Below are 21,232 nucleotides of genomic sequence, written 5' to 3'. Positions count from 1 at the left end.
ACACCCGAGTTTGTTGTTGAAGACTAAAGCTGCTGTATGTGTGTCTAGCTGGGGTTCTGGTGCTGACCTGTGGGGCTCAGACAGCGAGTCTCGGTTTGGGAGGCCAAGGATAGATGACGGGATGCTGGAGGTGGTGGGAGTTACTGGTGTGGTGCACATGGTGAGTTCTGATGCTCTCTTTTTTTTTTTGGACACTTCACCTTTAAGAACTGTTCAAACATTTTAGTTTGGCAAGGTTTTGTCATGTTTTTGACCAGATTCTATTATGCTCACCAAGTCTGTGTTTATTTGATTAAAAACACTTATAATATTGTGGTGTGATAAAATATTATTACAATTTATAATAACTTTTTTATTGTAATATATTTATAAAATCTAATTTATTCCGGTCATGGCAAAGCTGAATTTTCAGCAGCCAGTACTCCAGCCACTTGTCATGTGATCTTTTAAATATCACTTTAATATGCTAATTTGGTGCTTAAGAAACATTTATTATTATTATCAATGTTGTTAACGGTTGTGCTGCGTAATATTCTTGTGGAATCAGTGACACTTTTCTTTCAGCTCAAAGAAACAGCATTTATTTAAAATAGAAATCTTTTATAACATTTTAAATATCTTTACTGTCACATTTGATCAATTTAATTTGTCCTTGCTGAATACAAGTATTAAGTATTGCCAAAAAACTGTTTGCCATTTTGTTTTATAAAAATAGTTTACTGTATATTGTTTATTAAACAGAATTGATTTATTGGTTTGGATTTGAATTGTGTTGCATATTCTGATTGATGAATGAATTTTTTAATTGTTTATTTTTTTTAGGGTCAGGTTCAGAGTGGTATGCGTTCTGGGATTCGTATCGCTCAGGGCAGCTACATTCGTATCACTGTGAACAAACCCATTCCAGTGCAGGTGGATGGAGAACCCTGGATACAATCACCTGGACAGATCATCATCTCTGCTGCCGGACCAAAGGTGCTTATATATACTTTTAACTCATTCATACCCCCCTTTGCCTGGTTGGTTCACTTTAGCAGTATAAAGACAACACAACATTATGAGGTGGAATATCCTAGATCCGAATTTAGCACTCAAGAAAAGTAAGCCTCATTAATATTCATGAGACAGGTGTTCCCCACAGTTTGATTTGTAATTAATTTCGTGGCCTCTTTTGTCTTTTCACAATTAATTGCAAAAGTGTTTCTTCTCCGGTGGAAGAATGCAGATGTTCCACAATTGTTAATAGAACCAAAGGTCATTCTGTTCAAGAATTTTGCTTTCTCACCATCTGTTAGCCTTCAGTTCTAATATAACGTTCTGTGTATTTAAAAAGGCTTTGTTTTCTTTTTTAGGTTTGCATGCTGAGAAAGTCCAAGACCAAGCAGAAGAAACAATCAGGCAGTTTGAAGGAAGGCCGTTCCGACAGTCCAGCTCCCAGTGATGGTGGGCAGTGACAAACAGTTCATTCACAGCCCTTTACTGTCGCCTTGACAACTTTTCTTTTAGTCTGTCCTCTGTTCTTTGTTACATTCTGGGTGGCTATCAACGTTACTTTAGCTGAACTAGAATGTGTTACGCAGACATCTCGATCATCTCATAGTCTGTAGTGTCCAAACGCCCCATCTGACGATAGCACTGCAGTCTGTTTCTCAGGACTCTAGCTGCCCTCGGCCTGTTTCCGGCCTGTTTTTGCCTTAGATTCATACTAGTATAGATATTTTTGTTGGTTTTATTTTGATTGCCAAACCGTATCTTCTTTTCAAAAGGAATATTGTCTTAAAGTAGTCCATCACTGAAATGCGACAGCACATATTAATAAGCAACCAGTATTTTATCACATTGCGCTTATCACAAATGCCAAATACCATTTTGTGAACATTGCCAAGTTCGTATGTGACAATGGCCTTTTTGGTTTATGGTACATACTGTGACTCACCTGGTCATTATTCGTCTTTATAATGATTAATGTCTTACTTGAGGTTTATTTGCAATAGCAGCCCCCTAGTAGCTTTCCACAAGTATCTGAACCAAAATAATGCAGTATAAATGTACAAACAACTAGTTCTTCTTCATTAAGAGCACATTTGATTGTATAAGTGGATCGGGGAGAGATTATTGTCTTTGTTTATCAATTTTGTAGCTTTCTCAGCTGTGAGACTGGAGGCGTAATTATGCGCGAGAAACAATGCGGCGTCATCACAGCCGTTTTGAAAAAGACGGATGAATATCAGTAGCTTTTTGAACGTGTGTGGTACCGAAAAATACTGTGAAATGCTTAAAAGAGTTGTTGATTTTACAAAGGATGAATGTTTGTAAATTCCCTGCAATGTTTGTGGACATGCACCACTTTTGGTGTAATAGTAATATAATGCCGTACGTTACTTGATGAAACATTCCATGCAAGATCACGTAGCATATGTGGTATTTAATGTGGTGCCAGGGCATATGAACCTTTAAGCCAACATGGCTTTATCATGTTCTAGTGAAAGCATTGATTTGTAAGTAAATATGTTACTGTTACTTGACATAGTAGACAGTCATGTAAAGCTACTCGTCCTATTGTAAAGCTAAAACTAGAGGCGAGCACAGTGTTGTAATATATTGGCTAGTGTATATGTGGTTTCTGTATAGTGACTGGTCAGCCCTGGATTCATGAGGCTGGCCTTAAATATTGTATGTATGATCGGTTAGACACTCCACTCCCAATCAGGCTTGCATTATTGGTAGGCCGTTGCCCAGTAAACGTGCTGGATGCAGGGTGCAGCCTGTCTGACTTCATCTACCTCGTCTCACCGGCACACATCACTCCGAGAATCAAGTTCTGCCAAGCTCGCCCAAAGACTTGCTCCTGCTTTTCATTCTGCACTTCATAGATTGTGGGAATATTCGGAATTGACCATAATCAGGTTGGATTCCATATTGAATTCAACACAGATGCCACAAAATGCATGCCTTTTGTGAGAAAGTGTGACGTGCTAGAGCAAAACACACCGTTTTTGGCATCAGCACCAGAAAATTAGTGGGGCCCTATGATTTCTGTGATGCGGAAAACGCAGAGGGGATCACAGAATCCTGAAAACGGGAATTTACTGTATCACGGAATTTGCCAAATTTTGGATGGATAAATCAAAAATAGGTCAACTACACTAAATTAAACGTGATATGGACTAGTGTGAATATTAAGCTGCAAAAATACCATTTAAATATGAACCCTGCGTCTTCTGCGTGTCACGGTTTCATTTACTACACATACCGCTCGTGGTGTTTCCAGCCTCTGCCGCCTCAATATATGAGCACATGAATATAATCTCTACAATTTACAAACTACAATCTGAGAGTCACTTAATGAACTATCGTCATATCATATACAAACAGAAACCTAAAGGTCTTCAGAAACCCGTCAAAATAAAAGTTTGGTTTAACTTGAAGAAACTGTGACAGAAAAATTACTTAATGTAATGATAGTACTAATACTGATAATAAAATTGAAACATTATTTTAAAAGGAATATTTACTAGAAAAAAATATTTACCAGAATTTATTTTGCGGATAATTGTAAATACACAACACGGTATTTCTGGAAAAATAAAATAAATAAAATAATCATACATTATTTTTTATAAAATCAATTAATTAGTAATGTTTTTGATTATTAATATTTAATGAAACTATTAAAATGGATGGAAAAAATAAAACTGAATTTGAGAAAAAACAAAACATAGGGCATTAAAAATATTTTCTGTTAAAATTTTAATAAATTGCTATTTAATATTGTACATTCCATGATTTCAATTAATTAGACATGCTTTTTGATGAGTAAAATTTTATTTAACCATTAAAACAGCGTCCAGAAAAATTTAAATGGAAAAAACAGAACTTTGAAAAAAATAAAAATAAAATGGATTTCATAGGGCCCTAAATTAGTAAGATACAAGTATTTGATTTCATTCAGCTAATATAATGCAGACCGGTGTTATATACCATAATACGGTTTTTTAGTTCATTGACAGATCCAAGATGAAGCTGCAGTCTTCTCTCGCCGATTCGCCCTCTCTCGTGTCGTTCATTTGCCAGCGACGTGTACAGTGGTGATTTCTGCATTAGTCGTGCCTGTTGCCAGGACAACCCCTCGGGCTAACGTGCTGTTCTGTGGTGTGGTTTGGCCCGAGCTCTGCGTTTAGTGCCTCATATAAGTGCTTCTACAACTTCCGCGGTATTGCCGTACGTGTGCATTTAACTCCATGCCATTCTGTTTGTTTTGCTGGTTCAGTGACTATGAAGTAGAACCGTGCTGTTCTAGGTCTTTTAGAGCTGATGTGCCTACTAATAGGGTGAATTGCATGAAAACGTGTCACATTTCACCCCAAAAATTGAAAAGAAAAAAATCGAAATAATTATATTTAAATTTTAGGACCAATACGATTTTTTCTTCTCGTCATTTTGACATTCTTTTCATGAAAATTAAGCACATTTCCACCAAAAATTCTCATGACACAGTAATGCATCCAGATTTTTTTTTTTTTTGTAATTATCATACAAATTAAAAAAAATTAAAATTTAGTTTACATTTAAGGGAGTACAACAGTTACTACAATTCTGTATAAACACTTGACAGTATCTCGAAAAGAATGAAAAAAGCAAAGTATAATTTCTTATTTCTTTTGATTTTAGGATGAAATATGACCACCTTTTGTGAGATTCACCTAATAACTTTTTGTCAAAACTGTTTAAGTTATTTTACCTCCTGGTGTGATTTGAAGTTTTCTGATTACTTCTTGTAAAGTGGGTTAGAATTAATGTTCTGAGATCTATATAGATGTATATTTTTGGAGATAAAATGTTTTTAATTTGATTCTATAAAGATATTGCACTGACTGTACTGTTTTAAAGATGCTTTTAAGTGTACATTGTGTTTAATGAATATTAAATAACTAAATGTATAGATATATCATCAGCTGTATAACAGATGGATGTGTCCAATGAAAAAAAAAAAAAAGACATAAATTTGGACTTTTTAATACAGTTCTGTTCTGTCTTTTTATTTTGCATGATTTTCAAAGTTCCTATTGTACAACGTAACAAACTTGATCATTTAAATAGCACCAAATATGAGCCATAAATCACTCTGTGCCTTCTTTTCTACAAAACATGATTAGTAGGTCAGTCAGTTATTTACAACAGTATAAAATAGCTAAAATTATACATATTGAGAAATCATCAAATTATTTTACACCTAATGATTTTCAAGTTTCCTCAGTATAAATGATTTAATAATAGAATGAAGTAGTTTCTTCTCAAATAAATAGCTTAAATGAGACTATGATCTGGACTGGGCACAGAATATAAGGGCAGTTAAAAGCGAGGGCTCAGCCCAGGCTAATGTTCCCACCATACAATGTGATAAGAAGAATCATGGCAAATCCTGTCAGAATTCCTGCGTTCTGGATGGCAAAAAAAATGATATCGGCCTTCATGCTCTGCACTTGTTCACTGGCAATCATGTTCATTTCAGGCAGCTAGGTGAGAGAGAGAAAGATGGTCAGTATTTGCTCCACTAACACAGATTTATGTTCCGTTCAGTCATTAAAACTGGAGCCAAAGTCATTTTAACCCTAAATAAATGAATAATACATTTGAAAAATATTTTCAAAAAACATGCTCCATTTAAATGAGTAGCCTAATAAATGCTTTTTGTTTTTTTGTTTTTTTTAAGACATGACCAGCTTAATGCTGCTCACTTTATCTCATTAACGCCCCGGTTATTTATCACAGAATGTATTACTGAGACAATGTTTCTATCCACCTTATTTTTCCTGTAAGAGCGGTCGTGGCCATTTGTAAATTTAATGTGTCTGGCTTCCGGGCTCATCTGCATCCAGCAATTTTTAGCTGTGCAAAACTTTTTGCTGCTTGATATTGCAAATTGGTGTGTCTTTCCAAATTATTTTAATGTATTATCTTAATTATGAACACGCAGAGTTGTAGTGCAAACAGTTTTACCGTTTACTGCACATTATGCCGTGGTCTGTCTGAATACTCGATTCTGATTGGCTGGTAGGTGTTGATTAAATTTGTTGAACCGCACAGGTAGTTCCAGGTCAGTTTAATCACGTTCTATATTAATGCGCTTCCTATAAACATTGGTAACCATAGTAACATACTTCGCGGAGGTTCTTCACCTCCACTTCGTGCATTCAAATCGTTTAATGCACAGCTAGCCGTTGATTATCCCTTACTTGTTATTCTTCTTGTTATTAGCTAACAAACCGGAAATCTCACATTTGCAGCTTACTTCCGCGTTGAAGAATAAGGTGGATAATGCATATGTAATAAAAAAAAAAATTTTTTTGTCTCCATGCCTCTAGGTGTCAGTATAGGACCAGAATGATTGGTCAGGATTGTTACAAAGAAGCTATAAATGCTGGAAAAAATGCTAACATATTTCTTATTTAGCTCGTCATGAGGGGTAAAAAACACTAATTGTTATAAGTTAAAACTATTAAAAAAACGATTGCAATTCTGTTCCATTCACAAATATAAGGGTTTCAAGGATTAAAAAAAAAAAAGGTTTTAAAAGCTTTCTATGCTCAACAAAGCTGCATTTATTTGATCAAAAATACAGTAAAAACTGGAGATAATGTGACCCTTCGTCGGCAATGCACGTATAGTCCTTCGCTCTGCTCACTTTGTCAGAAATTGTGTATATCCTGTCAGTAAATTTTGAACCATTCTTTATTTAGCTCACTATGAGTACCCCAGCAGTCAAGGACAGCCGGAAAAGAGAGAGTGAACAATCGCCAATAAAGAAAAAATTTAAAGATTTCACCATCTCCAGAGAGGGTCTCAACGCTGCTATAGCTAACGGTATCAAGCTAGTGCTTAAAGAGCAACAAAGTACTCGCGGTTCGGTAGTGGCTTCGACTGTAAGAGAAGCGATAGACTCAGTGATCTACATTTGGATATACAAACGACCAACGATTCTGTAAAAGAGCTAAAAGCAGAAGTTGAAAAGCTAGCCATCGTGACCGGGTCGATTCCATTCAAGCAGCTGCACGTGAGGATAGGAGGACAGTCACAAACTTAAGAAATCAGCTGGAGCAACTCACCGAAAATATGACGGCTATTGAGGATAGGAGCAGGAGAAATAACGTGCGACTGGTGGGGTTGCCGGAGGGGGCGGAGGGGGCGGAAGGCTCTGATGCAGCTGGCTTCCTTAGAGCTAATCTTTTCAAGTGGATCCCTTCCCTGAAGGGCCGTGACATCGAGATTGACCGGGCCCATCGTGTGTGTGACGGAAGGAAAAACTCAGATCGGCCGCGTACTCTCATCTTCCGTGTACTAAGATGGCATGACAGATCAGCAATCCTGAAGGGTGCTCGGCAGGCATATCCGGTGAAATATACGCAGGACAATGTCATGCTACTATTTTTTTCCCGACTTGAGTCCAGCCACAGCTACCAAGAGAAAGAGCTTTAATCCAGTCTTGAAGAAGATGACAGCACTTGGTCTCCAGCCCTTCCTCACCTATCCGGCGGTAATCAAACTACGGCACAGGGGTGAGCAAATGGTGTTCGACTCTCCTCAAAAGGTGGAGGATTTTGTTACTTCACTGTCACTGAAGACGTATTCTGCAGCGGGAAGGCGTCGGATACCGTCTCCATCCTCTCAGCTCAACGAGGGAAAACTAACGATGAGGTCTGTGGTGATCCTAACTGCCCTGAAGAGGACAATAACAAGGTGGCCATGGACACTTGTTAATTTCTTTTTGGAATCTTGCCCCTGTCCTGTACATTCGTCCGCTGATTAGTAAATAATAATGATTTCTTTTCTTTATTTTTCTTTATTATTATTATTCTTCGGGCTGATGGAGAGCAGGTTCAATCACTGCGCTTTTGGCTCAGTGGGCCTTTTGGGGACATGTCTTGCGTTGAAGTGGACTGGTCACGCATCAACATTTGTTTCTGTCGTTTATGCAGACCTAAACTCTCGGTAATGTGCAGTCTGCTTTGGTTTTTATACACAGTTGTTTGTCGTTTCTTGTGTTTTTTTTTTTTGTTGTTTGTTTTTTTCTCTATGCCCTTCAACAGACATCAATACATTTATTTATTTTGCTTTTCTTTTAAAAGGACTATGCATCTAGGTGGATTGGTATCCAGGATACATACTAATGTTTACATGTCACTGGCAGTATGGCATTGCTTTTGTTTCTCTTCACTTAGACAGAATCTTGGCATTGCGAGCACACGATGCATGTTCTGAACATCTTATCATTGAATGTAAATGGCCTAAATTCTCCTATTAAGCGTACCCGGATATTAGAATATTTGCACCGTAAATCGATTTCTTGTGCCCTGATACAAGTCTCTCATTTAAAACAATGCGATGTGGCACATTTTCAAAACAAGCATTACAAACTGGCAGCCTTCTCTTGTGCTCGTAATAAAACTAAGGGGGTGCTTATCTTAGTCGATAGGAAGTTACATTTAACTATTGAACATACCGGGAATGATGATGAAGGTAGATTTATTTTTATACGCTGCAAAATACATAATGACAGGTTAGCACTGGTCTCCATTTACTGCCCGAATGAGGCAGACAGTGCATTTTTCACGAATATTTCCAATATATTACTTGAGCAGATTGATTGTCCTTTAGTAATGGGTGGTGATTTTAATGCTGTTTTAAATCCTGCACTGGATAAATCTCACCCTGATACTACAGCTAACCCATCCTCTTAAGTTATTGAATAAATTTACAACTGAACTTAATGTAATCAATCTTTGGAGAATCCAGAATACTACATCTAAGGACTTCACTTTGTTTCTGGGGTTTTTTTCTAAAAAGGGTGGAACGTCTGATGGGAGGACCTTTCAAATTTTGTAACAACACACCCTTATGGCACAACTTTTATTTTTTATGTTGAAATCGGTCATTTGTCCAGCCCTCTTGGTCTACATTGGGCAGAAACACATGCATTTACTTGTACGATAACCAGGGACTCTGCTCATTTCAAGAACTAAGAACTAAGTTTTGTTTACCAGCATCATCATATTTTGTCTTTTTTCTGTTATGTTCTGCTCTCAAGACCTATGGAGTTCCCTGGGCATCCCCTATTTCCTCTCATCCTATGTGGGATTGGATCACACCACCCTCTGGTCGGCCATCTGTTTCTTTAACATATAGTAAACTTAATGATCACACTGCAAAGTCTCTTTCTATTAAATCTATCTGGAATCGTGAATTACCAGATTTTGATTGATCGGTCGACTGGGAGAGGGTGTGGTCTAATCTAATCTAATCTTAACTTCTAAAAACTCGGCTCATCGTCTTATCCATTTCAAAGTCATCCATAGAGCACACATAACTCCTTACAAGAGTTTTAAAATGAAACTGCAATTGACCTATAACGGTCATATCTGTAACACTGTATCAGCAGGTACTTTTCTCCACACGTTTTGGGAATGTCCAATTGTTGTCAATTTATGGACTCATGTGAATTCTGTTTTGTTCCTTTTACTACAAATTGAAACTGAAATTGTTGATGGTGTGTCTGTTGTTCCCCCCTCCCTGTTGTTTGTTTGAGTGGATGTTGTTTTGTTGATTTGGAAAAATAAAAAGTTGATCATAAAAAAATAAATTAAAAAAAAAACAGTAAAAACTGAAATATTCAAATAAGTGTTTACTATTTTAATATATTTAAAAATATAATTTATTTCCGTGATGGCAAAGCAACCATTACTCTAGTCTTTACTGTCACATGAATCTTTAAAAATCATTCTAATGTACTGATTTGCCACTCAATAAAAATTTCATATGATTATGAATGTTGAAAACAGTTGTGCTGCATAATATTTTAGTGGAATATTATTAATATTCAAAAGAACATCATTTATTTCACAATTTTTTTTCTTGTTTTTCAATCCTATCTTCCTATCTTAAATCAAGATTACTTGAGTTTACTTTTTGTTGAAAAATAAAATGAGAAGATATTAAGTCTTGTTCTGAAAAATGTATGTTTATGCCTAATACAAGAAAAAATATCTTCCAGTGGGGTAAGAAAAATAAATCAAGACAATTTCTCTTACACCATTGATAGATTTTTGTTCTTGTTTGAAGCATAAACTCACTTAATTTTGATAATTAAATTTTTTAGAAAATAAGACTTAATATCTCACATCATTTTGTTTCTCAAGTAAATGTAAGTTAAGATTATTAGTTTTTTTTAAATTTTTTATGTGTACTGGAAAATGACAACTAATGCCTGGCTCACACTACAGGATTTTTTGCCCGATTTAGCCCCGATTTCCTCCTCCCGAGAATCGGAGGGAAAATCTTGTCGAGCACCTCGATCGGTCCCGATGTTCGGCGCGGATTATCTGGTAATGTGAGGCGTTCACAGATAGAACTTTGCACCTCCCGATCCTCTAGCACACAAATTGGGGCCACCCCGATCATATCAAACATGTTTGATATTTAGGATTTAAATCGGGGTGATGACGGCTATATGATTACGTCAGCACTTATAACAGCCGATGCGAGACCGCAAAACAGCTGCTGTACAGCTCCATTGAATAGTGGAGACGGAGGAAACTGCTTCTTGAAGTTTTGTAGTAACACGATTGTCTGTATAATATGTCGAATACGTATCACAACCGATAAGGAGAAAGAGAAGCGCTGGGGTGAAATCGCCTCAGTTTTGAACATACCGGGTGAGTGAAAGCTGCTAGTACCTAGCTATTATGTAAACATTGCTGACGGGCTGCTGCATGAGATGACGTGAGGCGCTCCCTCTGGCATGATAATCTTAATAATATCTTGTAGTGTGTGATGCACCACGAATTTCAAATTTTGTAGTGTGTGCATGTTTAAGATTTGAGGGAAGATAATCTGCAAAGATTCTCCTTATGTGTGTGCTGCAACCAGATTTCATAATCGGTTAGGATTTTAAAAATCCTGTAGTGTGAGCCAGGCATAAGAAAAGCATTTTTGCGGTGTTAAAATAGAAATCTTTTCTAACATTCTAAATGTCTTTACTGCCTCTTTTGGTCAATTCAATGCATCCATACAGAATAAAAATATTAATTTCTTAATAAATGTGCTTTCTAACCCACACTGCTCTTACCATATCAGCCAAGGCAATGTAAAGGAACATGCCACCAGCAAAGGCAAAGATGATGCTGGGGGCAAAAGCGCTACCCAACAAGATGCCCAGGACCAGGCCCACGTAGCAGGACATAGCAGACAGCAGGTTGAAGAAGACGGCCTGTGGAACGCTCAACCCTGCGTTCAGCAGGATAATGAAGTCACCTACAGGGGGAGACAGAACGCAAATGTGCTTCATGTGTTTTTTTTTTTGTTTGTTTGTTTTTTTCATGAAGGGCAGCAGTCAAAGAGGGGGTTTGGCACAGTGTTTAAAGGTCAGAGCTGACAACATTTCCGGTTGGGTAAACGAGTCGGGATTCTTCTTACCCAGCTCATGAGGGAATTCCTCACAGACGATAGCGATAGAAGTGCTAAAGCCGCTGAGAATAGATACGGTGAACGAAGCGCCGATGGCCAGTCCGTCTATGAAGTTGTGGAGAGCATCGCTGAGGGAAATCATCCATGCCACTGTCTTCACACTGGCCAGCCGTCTTCCTCTGAGCCATCTGCAGCACCCCTGCAATGACATTCACATCTAAATTCAAACCTCATTTCGTACTATAACAACATCTCTTGAGCTTCAACCCTGGGTTCATATTTCAAATACTATTTACTTTTAGCCCCGAGGTCTAACTTTTTGTATTGTTGCAGGGGCAAAATGACGATCCCAATTGCATGGTGCTCGTGATGTAGGTCAAAGGGCAGAAGACAATCTTGTTTCTGCTGGCCGCTGAGACAGATGAAAGCAAACACAGCTGTGTGTGTCTCTACGGCTGGACTGTAAGTTGCACTGACCTGTACACTATGCGCTTCTAAATTCTGTAGCAAAAAAAATGCTTTTTAAAACTCCAAACTGTCCAGTCATGTTGTGTTACATGCTAATGGCACTTAAACAGCTGATTGGGGGCTTTATTTGGTCTTGCTGAAGGAGAACTGTTATCACATGACCCAAGATTCTGGTTTAACCATTGACCACAGTCTGAAGTTACACTCAATAGTGTAACAGCCTGGTCGTCATGACAAATAATTATTATTTATCTCTGTTTGATAATGACAGACACTTTCAAGTAATCTTAAATTGCTTACTGCTATGATAAGCAAACAGTCTTTATAGATATCATACAAATTAGAAGTGTTTGCTAATCCAAGCATCACTGATATAATTGCTTATATGGGGATTTGATTAAATCTATATGATAACAAATCGAATTATTAGTATTAAAATTTGGTGCATAACTTTTCCTGCACAGTTCGTGCTGCAGACATTAAGGCTACACAAAAGTAAGCACAAAATCCCGCAGACATACATTCGGGAAGGTTCCTGGGCCCTTTATAGAGAGTTGACTATCATAGAGACTTGAGGAGGTGGGCTCTTCAAGAGTGTACAACCACCCAGAACACCTTAGCAACCGCAAAGCAATTCCTTGGCATCCAGTATCTAGTTTCTAGTTTCTAGTTTTAGTAAAATCTAGTTTTACTACAACAAATTCACCACGTAGTTCACAAGTAGTTTTAGCTTAATTTCAAGTGTGAATGGCTGGACTATTTATATCATATATTTATTTTTATTTATATGATTTATTCTATCCTTCAAAAGTTTGGGGTTGGTAAAAAATTTTGTTTGGTAAGGTGTTTTAGAAAGAAGTCTCTCATGTTTACCAAGACTGTATTTATTTGATCAAAAATATTAAAACACTGATATTTGAACTATTATTGCTATTTAAAATCGCTTTATATTTGAATATATTTTGAAACGATATTTATTCCTGTGATGCAAAGCTGAACTTTCAGCAGTCTTTAGAAATTGATTTGCTGCTCAAAAAAAATTAAATAAAATAAAAAAAATAAAAATAATTTTTTTTTTAGGTTTGATGAAAAGAAAGTTGGCATTTTTAAAAGGGAAATATTTAGTAACATTATAAATGTCTTAATGTGTCCTTGCTGAATATAAGTTTTAATTTCTTTAAAAAAAAAAAAAGAATCCTGCTGACCCCAAACTTGTGAACAGTAGTGTATTTATTTTATATTATACTTTACTTTTAGTATTGTACTTGGATCAGTAAGCAATTATCATGGGCAAGCACCACTCACACTGAAAATGTAAAAATGTAGTTTTACTATAGTACATTTACCATTTCATGTTGTAGCTTCATTTCATGTGGGAACAAACCATTTTTTTTTTTTTCCAAACTGTACATACTGTTTATGTAACTTATGTCTATATTTAAGCCATTTACATATCTCTTGGCATTATGTGTCATTTTTGTGAGATCTGACCAGTCGTACCTGCTCCCCTGGAGGGTCAGAGGTTATGCTTGCTTTGTCGCTACTGGCATAGTTGAAGTCAGCGTCCACTGTATTGATGGCGCCGTTCTGTTGGACCCCCTCTGAGGGCTGGAAGTGACTGTGTCCGTGGCCCTGCTGGGGTTCGAAAATGAATCATATGATTACTGCATATTAGGGCTGCAACAACGAATCGATTAAATCGATAAAATCGATTACTAAAAGCGTTGGCAACGAATTTCATAATCGATTCGTTGTGTCGCGCGACGCGAGACGTTTGATTATTAAAAAAAAAAAAAACTTTAGTTGAGCGCGGAGCGAGTGAACACACTCGGTCTCTCTCGCGCACGGATGCTAGCAGAGTTTGGCGCCTCATAAATAAAAACAAAAGTAAAAAAAAAAAAAAAAAAAACCGAGCGGAGGTAGAGGAAAGGAAATCAGAGAGTTTTAAAAATAGTAAACCAATTATAAGCATTAAAATAACTTGTCAGTAAAACTTCGTAACGCCATTGGATCATCGAGCTCTCAGCGAGACCTCGTAACTTCACCCCGCCTCCGTTCAGATTGACGCGCCGCACACAGCCTGGAGAAGATGAGATCTCTGCTTTTTCGCAATGCAAGGGTGAATAAATAATTGGTGTTTGAATAGTACAGCGTTTTCTTTACTCAAACACTATGTCAGTAAAGGATAATGTTTTTGTGTGTTTGAAGAGTGGAGAAGAATTAGTTATTTGCTGTCTATATACGTTTTAAATATCCTGTGCATTATGTGCATAAGCGCTTAATTTGAGATTTTGGCCAAGTGTATTAAACAACAAGAAAAAACTAAGCGCCCATATAGCTACAATCAAAGTTATATAACCTGTAAAAGTTGATGAAAGCATAATGCACTTATGCACTGCATAACAGTTACAGCCGTTCTAACGACAGACAAAACACTCCATCTCCGTCATTCTCTGGTCAAAAACATTATTAACTCCATTTGAGCTTGATTTTCATATAATGTTAAGTGCAGGTGTCTGATACAATACCAACGCTAACGACGCAGTGTTGTTAAATTATTTAATTTTTGCACTCCCCATATGTAAAGCATACATGTGTATGTTTTTGTGTTAGTCCATTTTATTTTATTTTATTATTATTATAACAGCTCAGGGATGTTCAAGGAGCAACATGTTTGTGCACTTTCTAAAGATTTTAGTTCTGTTTTTGAATAAAGGGTTGGAAATGAATGCTTTCTAAAAAAAAAAATCCGATTCATCGATTAATCGAAAAAATAATCGACAGATTAATCGATTATTAAAATAATCGTTAGTTGCAGCCCTACTGCATATGGTTTTAAAGAACATGCTAATATACAACATACCTGCCATTTACCATTAAGGAAGCTCTGCTATTTGCTTGCAGTTAATTGGAACTATAAGTATGAGACAATATAGAGTCAACAGTTTATCATCACAAAATCAACTTTTTATCATGCTGAAGGAATTGGTTTAGCGATAATGACCTGCTGACTGTGCGCTATCCTGCTTATTATGCAACTACTGTATTTATCAAATATCAAATATGTTATATTAGTTTGAGTGTAAATATTTTATTGCATATGAAAAATAATGCACAGTGAAATATCACTTTTTTGAGAATTTTTGACAGCAGAATACTGTGACTGACCAGAATCAGAATCCATGCAATTATGCCTTTTACTATTGTTGATTAGTTTTAAATGATATAAAGTTTACAAAATAGATATCACATGAATACAACATTCGAACGTTCAGTCTTCATAATTCTGAGATGAACCCACCTCATGTTCTGCTTTCAGGACTATCCTCAGGATTTTTTCAGTGATGTACAGCGCATAGAATCCACCAAAGATCCCAACAGCTTGGAAAACGTAACCGTCTGCTTTTGGGTCAAACCCAAAGGCCTGTTCAATTAGAGGAAGTAATCATGTGTCTTTTGAGCAAGTTAAACCAGATAGCCAGAGTTCCCTGTGTACACATGCACATCATTAGTTTAAGTTAAACTGCAAACCCCAAATAACTATTACAACATGTAACCATTGCAAAACGAACATCACGTCATGCAGTCATCATGTCATCATCACATATCAAGAAACATTTGCAGCATTTGCACTCTTCAACAAATTAATGAGTCCAGTTCAAAGAGCATTTGCATTTTATTATATGCAATCATTTTAAAGGGTTAGTTCGCCCATTTAAGACATGAAGTTGTATGCAATCCTTACCAGCACTATAGTGCATACACACTGACCCACCCTTTAGTCACCTCCCTGGTCAGAGTTCTGGCCGCTGGAAGTTTTTCAAGATAGTACTCCCGGTTAGTTTCCGGGGCCTCAAAACTGTGCGTTTTTACGTAAAAAAATTATTTGCGTTTAAAGCTTGATTAATTTACATCACAAAAAACACGCCTGACAAAATCCATACCTCAGTTTTAATCGGCACTATTTTCTTTCCATTTCTATCAATCCGCTGCTGTCAACGCCAACAGTGCGCACGCTCAGATCAGCTGTTCCATAGTGTTTACACAATCGAATGACAACGACATAAAAAGTAGAAAATGAACAATGGTGCGAACTTGTAAATTCCCAGGCTGTGACCACAAGAATGTGCCGGGATCACCGTTCAGATTCCATCGTTTTCCAGTTTCGGATATAGCTACGAGACAGCTTTGGCTGGTTGCCATCGGCTACTCTGCGGGAGCTAAAATATCGAGAATCAAGGATTTCCGTGTGTGCAGTGCTCACTTCAGCGAAGACGATTACATCCCCAACCAAGGAGGAAAAAGAAAAAAAATGATTTTAAAGAGTTTTGCTGTACCAGTACCACGGGTAAGCTCTATTTACTAACTTTATGATCCAATGTCTAAACTGTACGGTAAAGGTAAAGGTATAGGTATAGGTAAAGGTATCCCTTTGGCGTTGTGCTAAAATTACTTTCATCATCATCTGTTCCGTCTGACATTGTGCTAAAATTGGTTTCGTCATCAGAAGTTTCGTAGTCAGACATGTTGTCAGCGAGTCGCGCTATCAACAGCTGATCTGAACGTGCGCACTGTTGACGTTGACAGCAGCGCGGATTGATAGAAATGGAAAGAAAATAGTGCCGATTAAAACTGAGGTATGGATTTTGTCAGGCGTGTTTTTTGTGATGTAAATTATTCAAGCTTTGAAATGCAAATACTTTTTTCACGTAAAAACGCACAGTTTTGAGGCCCCGGAAACTAACCGGGAGTACTATCTTGAAAAACTTCCAGCGGCCAAAACTTTGACCAGGGAGGTGACTAAAGGGTGGGTCAGTGTGTATGCACTATAGTGCTGGTAAGGATTGCATACGACTTCATGTCTTAAATGGGCGAACTAACCCTTTAAGCATAAATAATCTGCATCAGCATCATGGTGCTGATAAGAAGGCAATTAAAGATGTATAATTGTAGCTTGTCGGTTGGAAGCAAGAATGATCCAGTGCAGGTTACTAGGTTCATAATCCCGTTGTGCCACCAATGTGACCTCTTAGAAGACTGTCCTAAACTGACCTAGATGACTTGAAGAAAGCTTCCAGGGGACTTATGCAAACTTTGAACTATGTGATAAACTGAGAAATGGAAAAGCATTTCACCTCAGGTATAAGTTGGAGAGCAGCATTGGAGAAGAGTGTGCCAACAGCTAGACCAATGAAGTAGGTGAGCACTTTGGGAAAGTAGGGCTTTTTAGTTACGGGAATGAGAGTCAGACCCAGCAGTGAGGCCAGATTAATGATGGTAACAGCCAAGAAACCAAATCCCCATACTGTGTGCAGAAAGAGAGGGGAGAGCTCACACAGCTGAAATTATACATAAGGGTAAATCACATTTCATCTCAAAAATAAAAAATAAAATTGTTTTGCATAAAAAAAGAGTTTTACTTTGTGACGTTATTTAATTGTCTGCAATCGCCCTTCTCAACAGTTATTTTCCTTACGTCATTACAGTACTTTATTTCTCTATTATACTGATACACAGCTTTGTTTTAAAAAAAAAAAACAATTTAAAACTAATATATGTACAAAAATACAAATTTAATACGTATTTTAATCTTTCAGGTTTAAATAAAGAAAATTGTGTTTTGCATAAAGATTTTTGCCTCATAACATTTTCACTACTGAAAAACAGTATCATTTTTACTCTATTATAGTAAAAGATTGTTTTGTTTTGCATTAAGATAAGTGTTATTTTAGTATCATTGAGATACTATTATAGATTTTATAAATGGCTTTTTTTTCATATTTTTCATTTTCATTATTTAAAGTTTTAGTATTTTTTGTGTTTTTGTCATTTTTATTAGATTTCTTTTATATAAATATGTCCATATACTGTAGTTTTAAATAGTTTTATTTTACTTTTAGTTAAATGAGTACATTGTTAAACTAAATGAAAATTATACATTTGGTCTTGGCAACTAGCTAAAAAAAAAAGTTGGAGTTTTTGTACACTTTATTTCAGTTAATGTTTATTTCAAGTAACTAATTTTGTGACTAATGATTTTAGTTAACTATAATAAATCTGACTGAGAGTTATTGAGACAATTAAACAATCATCTATAATTTATTATATACTTATATATAGTATGTTTTAATGTTTTTTGATTGATTTAAAATAAAAAATAGCACTATTTAAAAATAGCACTAATACTAATACAAAAGTTGTTTTGCATAAAAGAAGGCTTTTGCTTTTTGCATAAAGATATTTGTGTATTGTGACATTGTTTTGAAGACAACTAAACACAACTGTATGTAATTGCCATAATTTTCAAAAGTGATTTTTCATTATTACAGTAAAACATGTACAGTGTTAAGTGTAAATAAGCATAAAAGCAGCACAAAATAGCATTAATACAAAAAATACCAATATAAATTATATATTATTAATATTTTTGTCTACTGAGACCGTTTTGCATTAACTTAATGAGTTGTATTTTACTTAAAGAAAGATTACAGCTTTGTAACAAACACTATTGTCTATAATTGCTATTCTCAGCTGTGATTTTCATTACTGTAATACAGTATATGTTTACTGTTATGTAAATAAATATTGTTATACAGTATTATTTTAATATTTACTGAAGCATAAAAGCAAAAAAACAAAACAAAAAAAGAATTCAATCATTCATTTTTTATTCATTTATTTTTATTTTTTGCATCTTCTGAGATTTTCATTATTAACTTTAACTTATTTCAGGTGGCAAACTTCCCATCATTCTCTGCCATTCTTCACACTAGAGGATGTGAAATTGAAATGTATGCTAGATCACATCAGGAGAAAGGTCTTTGACTACTCTATAGACTTGGATTTCAGTTGAGCAGATGAAGACTCACCACGCAGATCAATGTCACTGTGTACTGGAGGTTCAGTTGAACAGGGTGGCAGTACAGCTTGGTTGAGCAGAGCCGGGCAGACAGTGACCAGATGTTCCTCTGTCAGATGAGAGATGTTCTGAAGCCCATAGTGAACCAGAATATCTTCTCCGGACACACACTGATAGACAGGGACAATGTCAAGTCAATGAAATAAAGCTAAGAATGACAAAACTAGTCACATTATATACAGTATGAAGTTAGTCAATTGCCCATAAAATGACAAATATTGTAACTAAAGTGACCCGATTACCTGAGCACGCAGAGGAATGTTCGAATCCAATTTGTCTTGCACAATTGTCTCCAATAAACTGTTAATGCCATTGAGATCCAGTGAACCGTTTTCTCCGTAAACAGCCACTATATCCTTCACGAAAACCTGCTGCAGAGAGCTGGCTCTTAATCCTGAGATTACAGTTATTAGAAAGCCTATGAACACATGAGTGAAAGATTTGGGAATGCCTGCCATGCTTACAGACCACACGGTTCCGTCTGAAGCGATTCGAATGAAGCGAAAGCAGCGAGAGATTTAAACGTCCAGTCTGGAGATTATCGCGGGAGCAGGACTGAATCTAACACAACACAACAGCAAGCAAAGTTGCATTTTAAGAATGAAGATAAGCACAATTAAAAGAGTTAATTATTTCTTCACTATTAGTATCCTCGGTGACCTGACCTATATGTCGCGCCTCCATTTGGCACCCGGCCAGCCATGCTAAATTCCGCTTGCTTCACCCACAAACAAACTATGTTCAAACCAGCAGCCTCACGAGCTTTAAACATCCTGACTGTAATCCAGCAGAACATCTAGTTATTTTGATACGACATAGAGTACAAATGAATTACACTAAAGTAACTTTTGCAAGACACCAATGCATGCAAAAATACCGTTAGTTGTGAACAGCCCGTGAATAAAAACGCCGTGCAAACATTGCATAATTTATTGATGGGACATAGGCGGAGCCTGTATGTATTCTGTGTGCATTTATTTGATTCATTTTCAATTTCGCTGACAATAGGACTAATTGGAAATGTTCAGATACTTAAAGTTCCCCTAAGTAGCATTGTTTCAAATGTTTAATTATGTTAATAACAGAGATGGAAACTCGAGACACAATAAAGACCTGCGACTTGACTTCAGAGATTTGTGAACATGTCTTTCTTAATTTAAAGATTAAATCTTTATCTAGGCTACCTACTGTAACAAAAAGGCAACTAAAACTTTGAATACTCACTTTTTTTTTTTTTTTTTTGTATAATTTTTTATTTGATCATTTATGTTTTGAGGGAAGAGTGTTTATTGTTATGTGATTAGCCTATTTATTTTATTTTTTCTCATTTATTTATTTATTTATTTTTAAGGGTTTTTGTTGTTGTTTTTTTTTTTTTTGCTTAGAAAATACAACTTCCACTCTATCTCTTTTGAATTTTAATTGCTATGTATTGTTTGGCCATCCTTGAACCTCTGGCTCTTTTCCTTGACATACGTTTTTTTACATTTGTATTCTATGTGTTTAATTAAAGAAAGAAAGAAAAAAAAAGACTTGTGAGCAAGTTAACTCTGCTCTGCAGTGATGCTAAAGATAAAATTGGCTGTTTTTTTAATATGCAAAATGATGAAGTAAATACATCCCTAAAATATTTTTTTTATAACTATACATTTTTAAGGATATTCTTAACTTAAAAGGATAGGGTGCCACTGATAAAAATGATTTTGTGGTGAAGTAAATACTACAGAAAAACAAATGTAATTTCTACATTAAATAATTTAGTTCAGGCAAGAATTTAAATAAAAGAGTGAATTCAATATTAGTACTCAATTTAAGCTCAATTTAAAGTTTAAACTTATAAGTATATTTTACTTGGAGTTGTTTGTTATTTTTACAAGTATTGTTTAAGTAAATATCAACGTCATGATCCCGTTGTTCCCATCATTGGGCATGAATAATTAATAAGGTCTTTTTTCCCCCCCGAGATGTATTTACACTGTTTTGTGGTTGCTTTTGTTGTGAGGTTAAGTAACTTGCTGTTTTGTGACATCTGGAGTTACCCATTCATACCCAAACACTATTCACTGATTGTCACCCTCATTGTGTATCATGTGCCATTCAGGTCTCTGTGTTCATTCAGTTAATAACTATATTGAGTCAACATATTACCTTAAAATGAATAACGAGCAGTCTACTTGTTTACATACGTGCTTGTAACTTAACCACATGCTTTATAGGCTTTTTACATTTGTATTCTATGTGTTTAATTAAAGAAAGAAAGAAAAAAGACTTGTGAGCAAGTTAACTCTGCTCTGCAGTGATGCTAAAGATAAAATTGGCTGTTTTTTAATATGCAAAATGATGAAGTAAATACATCCCTAAAATATTTTTTTATAACTATACATT

At 36.0% G+C, this 21,232-nt stretch overlaps 2 protein-coding genes across 4 annotated transcripts in view; one reads left to right on the top strand and one right to left on the bottom strand.

The window, feature by feature from the left end:
* Positions 1-5,022, top strand: part of LOC131553654 (diacylglycerol kinase theta) — a 37,634-nt gene extending 32,612 nt beyond the window's left edge. For both annotated transcript variants that reach the window (XM_058798470.1, XM_058798472.1), the window contains exons 21-23: positions 49-160; positions 823-975; positions 1,353-5,022. In XM_058798470.1, coding sequence (XP_058654453.1) covers positions 49-160; positions 823-975; positions 1,353-1,454 — 367 coding nt within the window. In that variant the 3' untranslated portion in view covers positions 1,455-5,022. The remainder of the gene's footprint in view (positions 1-48; positions 161-822; positions 976-1,352) is intronic.
* Positions 5,023-5,170: 148 nt separating this feature from the next.
* On the bottom strand, positions 5,171-19,779 carry LOC131553658 (metal cation symporter ZIP8). 2 transcript variants are annotated; one of them, XM_058798478.1, is made up of 10 exons: positions 19,725-19,779; positions 19,513-19,624; positions 19,090-19,408; positions 18,798-18,957; positions 17,064-17,233; positions 15,230-15,352; positions 13,429-13,563; positions 11,470-11,659; positions 11,123-11,307; positions 5,171-5,516 (listed from the first exon to the last, which is right to left on the bottom strand). In XM_058798478.1, exons 3-10 carry the CDS (start codon positions 19,303-19,305, stop codon positions 5,367-5,369), a joined length of 1,329 nt encoding a protein of 442 aa, XP_058654461.1. In that variant the 5' UTR covers positions 19,306-19,408; positions 19,513-19,624; positions 19,725-19,779; the 3' UTR covers positions 5,171-5,366. The 2 variants fall into 2 exon arrangements, with proteins under 2 accessions (XP_058654461.1, XP_058654462.1); XM_058798479.1 differs by having other exon boundaries at positions 13,429-13,560; positions 19,090-19,749.
* Positions 19,780-21,232: the final 1,453 nt, after the last annotated feature.

The sequence above is a fragment of the Onychostoma macrolepis genome, chromosome 14 (genome assembly GCF_012432095.1).
Source record: "Onychostoma macrolepis isolate SWU-2019 chromosome 14, ASM1243209v1, whole genome shotgun sequence".
NCBI classification, from domain to species: domain Eukaryota; kingdom Metazoa; phylum Chordata; class Actinopteri; order Cypriniformes; family Cyprinidae; genus Onychostoma; species Onychostoma macrolepis.
This window is presented reverse-complemented; position numbering and strand designations above follow the sequence as displayed.

Coding starts and splice junctions, on each gene's coding strand:
- LOC131553658 (XM_058798478.1), bottom strand. CDS start 19,305: ATGGCAGGCATTCCCAAATCTTTCACTCATGTGTTCATAGGCTTTCTA. Junction 17,234..18,797: donor CAGTGACATTGATCTGCGTG/GTGAGTCTTCAT, acceptor TTCTGCACACAG/TATGGGGATTTGGTTTCTTG. Junction 13,564..15,229: donor TCCTGAAAGCAGAACATGAG/GTGGGTTCATCT, acceptor TTCGAACCCCAG/CAGGGCCACGGACACAGTCA.